The 6,213-nt window shown below is 41.3% G+C and overlaps 1 protein-coding gene across 1 annotated transcript; it reads left to right on the forward strand.

Moving 5' to 3' along the window:
* On the forward strand, window positions 1–2,357 carry tmem82 (transmembrane protein 82). The gene is made up of 6 exons (XM_070968772.1): window positions 1–91; window positions 206–275; window positions 425–620; window positions 826–1,240; window positions 1,540–1,727; window positions 2,277–2,357. The coding sequence occupies exons 1-6, from the start codon at window positions 1–3 to the stop codon at window positions 2,355–2,357; spliced, it is 1,041 nt and encodes a 346-aa protein (XP_070824873.1).
* The last annotated feature ends 3,856 nt before the right edge of the window (window positions 2,358–6,213 follow it).

A 6,213-nucleotide genomic window follows, 5' to 3' on the forward strand; every position in this document is an offset into this window, starting at 1 on the left:
ATGTTATCTTTCATCACGTCGTTTCTTCCCACGTCCTACCTACCAGGATGGTTGACTCTGGATACAAGTCCACTGGATTGTTTACTTCAAGGTGAGCTGCTCATCTGTTCATCTTCTCTGATGTTGCTTCAGGCTGTTTCTTAACTGTGTAGAGAAGGTGGCTGAAGTGTTATTGGTTGTAAATTCAGTGTTATGTGACCTGCAGGACTGGTGGGTGCATGTGGGATCTCTGTGCTATGCTCGCTGATGAGAGTGCACTTATTTCTTGAGGAGAGGTGAGGAAAATGCCTTTTAATAGATGTGTGCATGACAATGAATTTGGTGTTAAGTTGCATACCCTGACTTGTTTACAAAATATTCCTATTTCAGATCCTTTACATTTTACTTTTATCTCTTACAAGAGTTTTCCTCCCATAACTCACAGCCGGAGTGACAAAAACGAAGACACATCAAGCCAGAGGACGCCCAGTCATCAAAGGAGAACTAAAACTGGACTTCTTGAGAGGCTCCAGTTTATCTTTGTGACTGGGATACTGACTGTAGTGGGCTCCCGTGTTGCCTCCTTAGTTGTGCTAGAGTTTTGTCTTCGAGCAGTCTCTGGACGGATTACAGCTGGAGCGGTAAACAAACAATTACGTGACAAACATATGCCTGATACTCAACTGTATCACCCTAATTGCTTGTTGCTTCTACTGCTCAGTTTCACTGAGTTAATTTCTGGGACTTATCATGTCATGAGGACTCATCATATCTATTATAACAAACAGCCCATCATCTGCTTTGATTCATCCATCATCTCTGTTCATATGCTCCTTTATTCCCCAGGAGTCTGGGAAATTTCTGCAGCAGCTGTTAGTTCAAAGCCAGTTCTCTCTGGGCTGTGCCTTTAGCTGCGGTTTGCACTTCCTCCATGAGGGGGCGTCCCAGCGCTGGCTATGTCTGCTCCTGGCAGCAGCACTCAGCTGGTTCCTGGCAAAGCAGGCTTCACTCCTGCTGCACCATGTCATGGCTCTGTACAAACTCCACAGCTCACAGCGCTACTGCGGCATTTGCATCAGCCTCCTCAAATCAGGCCGCAGCCTGCTGCCCATGCTGTGCAGGGCTATGATCATTACTTTCACTGTGGCTGTGGTGGCCGCCATATCCACCATCAATAAACACTTCCTCTCCGCAACAGAGGCCCTCAGGTTCTGGACACCGCTGACTATCTGCTACACGCTGTTGGTTGTGTACATGCAGGGTGAGAAACATGTAAAATTGGACACATTTATATCAGAGATGAGGGTGCAGTGCTCCTTAGACCCTGATCAGTCTGGACAGGATCTTCAATAATGCCGCAGCCTTTAGCTGTGTAATCTGTCAGGACTGAGGAAAAGAATGATTAATTCATCAGTTATATGTCTCTCTTAGTGGTCTTGTCTGACCAGTAATGCATCCATCGTTAATTTGAGCATTAATTTAACACCTCTATAGACCTATCCTAAATTGTCTACATTTTCACCTGATATTTCCCTCTAATGCTGCCTTTTGGTTCTGCAGAGGACCAGCACCGTCTTCCCGGCAGCCAGGCTGTCCTGAACGCAGTGGTGGTGCGTCTCGGTGGTTTGATGGTCCTGATGCTGACTGTTGGACGCTGGGCTGACGTGCTCCACATCCTAATGTGCTTCCTGGGTGAGGCCAGCTGTCTAATCCCCACTATGGATCTGCTGGATGCGGCATCCTCACAGGTCAGCGAGTCTCCCTGGAAGCAGCACACAGGGCCAAAAGCACTTTTTGTCCGTCGGGACCCCAAAACTGGGGCAGAATATCAATGTGTTCATTAGACTGGGTCCCAAGATGAGCCTGAACTTCTCAAACTTGTATCCCAGGTGGAGAAGGTTTAAGATCCCCACGACAGATTCAGGTCAAAGTAGTCTCTGATTCAGAATACCGAGCCTACTTTTCATTTGACTGAGCTTTCTTGATTAAATAGTTTAGAGATTCAAAACGAAGCTCAAAAAGTGGCATTTTTTCCCCATTAATTTTAATTAGATGTAATAAAAGAAAAATAAAATGTTGCTAAAATTAGTTTAAATGAGATTAAACAAAGACATTAATTCAGCGATAAATTGAAAACTCAATTAAATGTTGACATTAATATAATGTTTACTGATTTTTGGGGGGAATAATGATGATAAAACCACACAGAAGCAGAGTCAGTAGATATTGTCTGTAGTCTATGCTCTTCCTGTCCATACACTGTCATCATCTAATGCACTTCATGTCATACCACGTAGGATGAAGAGGATTATACAGACCACACAAAAAGACATCGTCGACGAAGGCCACAGGCACAAGAGAAGGAGCATCAGCGATAGCCTCTCTGGGATTTTACACACCAGTGGCACTTCTTTTAATGGCACTAATTAGTGTAGCCAAGACCTATTCAGGCTACATCAACAATAAACGCTTTTGTATTGAGAATGTGATATTTTTCATTAAAAAAATCCGACAGGCATATTATGTCGGACATGATTTGGAAATTTTATCTCTTTGAAAAATGTTTCCAGCTCTTTAACTTTACAGAAGAAGCTTATCCAACCAGCACTGCCTCTGTGTGGAGTACAGTAACATGACCCACAGTATAATCTGCCCCTCCACAGGTCTTATCATTATGCTTCTTCAGGTATCAGGAAAGGATTAGATATCTCATTGTCAGTTCATGAACATGGACAAACATGCAGTTTTTCTATGTTATTCCATCCATCTGAATTAACGCTGTAATCATGGAAAGATTTTGGCATGTCAGCTTCTCCTTGAGAGTCTTTGTTCCAAATTTTCATTATGGGGCCCCTGAGCCTCAGGGCTTTGGAGCCTTTCCACGTCCTGGTGATGGATAAAGGTCAAAACAAGAGAGGTTTATAATGTGAGTGTTATATTTCTATAATCAAGCCTAGCTGTTAGAATCAGCCGATTCAAACTATTCCAGGACTGAACTCTATTTTATTTTCCACCATTTTTAACAATCATTGTCTTTTCCCCTTTAAACACCATGAATATAAAAAGGTATTCAGCAGACAGAAAACAAAATATTATACATAACGCACATTACATATATTATGGATTTCAAAGGGGGTACCTTTCACAAGACAGTCAGGCAAGGCTTACGAGGGTTTACCACGACACAAACCCGCGTTAGCTAGCGCTGCTCAGTAACGGACTGACTGCACACAATTTAACGCGTCTATCACAATGGACAGCTCGCCATTTTCACCTTAAGCAGTAATTGACAGCTGTACACGTTAATGTCAAATGCAGACATTTAACTCCACCCAAAACTACTTGGGCAATTGGATAAGTGTGATTTTCTGGTCATTTAATGTCTGGAAGCTCAATTTCCACGGCACGTGGGCCTGCTCGTATCACTCCGCTATTGTCGTGTCTCTCCAGAGATGGTCTGCTTGAAAAGAAAAGGCAAAATGGCTGACGACAGCGTTAGTGCTGTAAAGTCACACAAAATGGCGTTAGACAAAGGAAAGGCTGTGTTACTTGGTTTTCCTCTTACTCAAGCTCCATCTGAAATCTTGCGGAATTAAACCAAACACAAAGCTCAATAGCCCACATTAATGGACATTGTTTGCGTAGGCTACTGACACCAAATTCGCTTTATAACACCCGAGAGGCTTTCATGACAGATTTATCACCGCGTTTACACTCGAGTCTTAGCTACATTTTCTCAGTGACAGTAAAGTCTGAGTTCTTGTGACATTTTACAGGTTCTCTGATACACCCACACCAAACTCAATCCACACTTTGACGTCGGTATTGTGCCCATAAGATGTGTCTTTATTGAGAGCTGTGGACTGACAGGAACATATTCCACGAGAAAGCTTTTGTTTTATCTGTCCCGTCACTCCATGTCAAAAAAGGCGTGTGACATTACAGTGGGCACATTAGCCTTGCGGTCCAGTTCCCAAGATAATCCAGGTCTGAGGATGACTGAAGAGCAAATTTAGTTTTGGTGTCTAGTCGATCCACCAAAATAGGAAATTGTACTCCCATAGGTTTATTAGATTTTTGACTGAATAAAGTTCCACATCAGGACGAATTCAGTAGACACAGGGAGGACGATCTCCATGAGCACCCGAATACTGTGAAAATGCCCATAGCACTGACTGAGCTCCTCTTGTCGCCTCCTCTGGAGATTTCCACACTTTTCTGTTCTCATATGATAGGCACGCTGCACGCATGCGCACAGCAGCTTCGCGAGTCCCCTGTTACCGCAGTTTAGCGCATGCGCACTTGTGCCTCAAAGATGCGAGCTTAATATAGCAACAAAAGCAGAATAATGCTGTAGTGTAGTAACAGAGTTTTCTATGCCAAACTTTGATTGAACAGCCGCTTTCTATTGGCTAAACGTTGCATTCAGCATCAGCGTGGGCAAAATATACTGAAACTAAGCTTCTCCTTGATAAGGTTAACATTATTTTGACAGTAATCTACACACCAGGCAATATCATAAAATGTCAGTAACAGGGTTAGTCTTGGAAAAACATAAAAAAAAAAAACAGAGCAGCTTTTATTTACCCCTCATCAGTGCTTATCATCACTGGTCTCTTGAACCCTGGGACATGGGCCCAATTGCTCATGTTACATATTAGCTTAAAAACAGAGCTCAGACCAGGTCAAAGTTTTTCAGTTAATAGACTCCACGCCATCTTACTAGTAGGAGCCTAGTAGCTTTTTCTTGATGGACCACAGGTAGGCCTATTAGAAGGAAAAGGCAGACAACATGTTAATACAAAATGTAAAGCAGAATCACACAAATTAAGGACTTCATCATGAGGGGTTTATGAATAACTGTTGTTGCTCTTCTGCTCAATCCTGAGTTAAACTGTGACAGCTTTTGCTTTTCTATATTGTTTTGTTAGTCGTCATGTCAATCAGCAAAATCTTTTAATGCATGCATCGTTTGACATTAGTGGTATTTGCACCATCAATCATCCTAACAGATCTAACAGTGCATTGCTCAAGAATAAGATAAGATAAACCTTTATTTATACACTGAGAGACATTCAGGTGCAAACAGAAAGAAACACAGGAGAGTAGAGTACAGCACCCATGCAAAGTAATAAGAATAAAGTATAAGTAATGCATAAGTATAAAATGTAAGTATATAAATAAAATATAAGTATACAAAAATTTGGGTTTCTTCTTCTGAAGTCAACTCAGTGAGAATCAAGAGAGATTTTTGGTTTGACTGAATGCTTTTCTGCCACATGTCAATCCCACAGCTGGCAGACATTCTTACTTTTTGAGAACATCTTTTTAAAGGATATCTCTGACCTTACTTTTTATTTTAGACCAATGTGTTCAGGGCAGCAGTCCTGTGTTTAACGGATGGATTAGCTTTGATGATACAAAAAAGCTGAATCTTTCAGTTTACGTAACACTTCAGTGCTCACATCTCTGAAAACTTTACATTTTTAAGTTTTAAAAATGTAATATATAGTAATATATAATTTCCTGTTAATTCTATGGACCAAAAGCACTGTTAACAAAACAACAAAACCTCTTAAACATATAAATAGAGAATCTACTGTAATCTATTCTATCCAGAATCATGAAGCCACTTCATAGCAATAATTGAACTTTCATGGGGTCTATGCAGATTTTAACCTACAGTATGTCACAGCATGTTGTTTTACTAGAGCTCATTGCAGCCTCAAATGTTGTCTAATCATTCAACATTCAGAGTTGCCTACAACAGACCCTTAGTTTCCTGTTTCCTGCAGGCTTAAGTTTCCGCTTTATGTGTCAAAATCTTCAACACGTTTTTAGACTTTAAATGGAGGGGTCAACTCAGCAAATCCTTAATTCAATATGGCTTTATTCGTCCCGTCTCGTTCGTAAGTAATATTATATGTGATATTGTTTTACTGGTGTAAAGCATTAACCTCAATAAAGAACAACAAATAAGCAATGAAGCAATTAGTGGCATCTAAATGGTAATCAGCCCATCCATCTATTTTTCAAACTGCTTATTCTGTTCAGGCTCATGTGAGGCTGGAGCCGAGCACACGCTGGGCTCATCCCAGTTACACCCTGTAATTATTAGCATTGAGTCACATGGATAGATGATTGATGTGCCTCAACAAACTGTCAGGCTAGAAGCAGTGATCCTGATTGCTTCACCTAAAATGTGGGCCTGTGGCTTACTTGATCATTTTGGGG

This window comes from Chaetodon trifascialis, chromosome 8 (assembly GCF_039877785.1).
Source record: "Chaetodon trifascialis isolate fChaTrf1 chromosome 8, fChaTrf1.hap1, whole genome shotgun sequence".
Taxonomy (NCBI): domain Eukaryota; kingdom Metazoa; phylum Chordata; class Actinopteri; order Chaetodontiformes; family Chaetodontidae; genus Chaetodon; species Chaetodon trifascialis.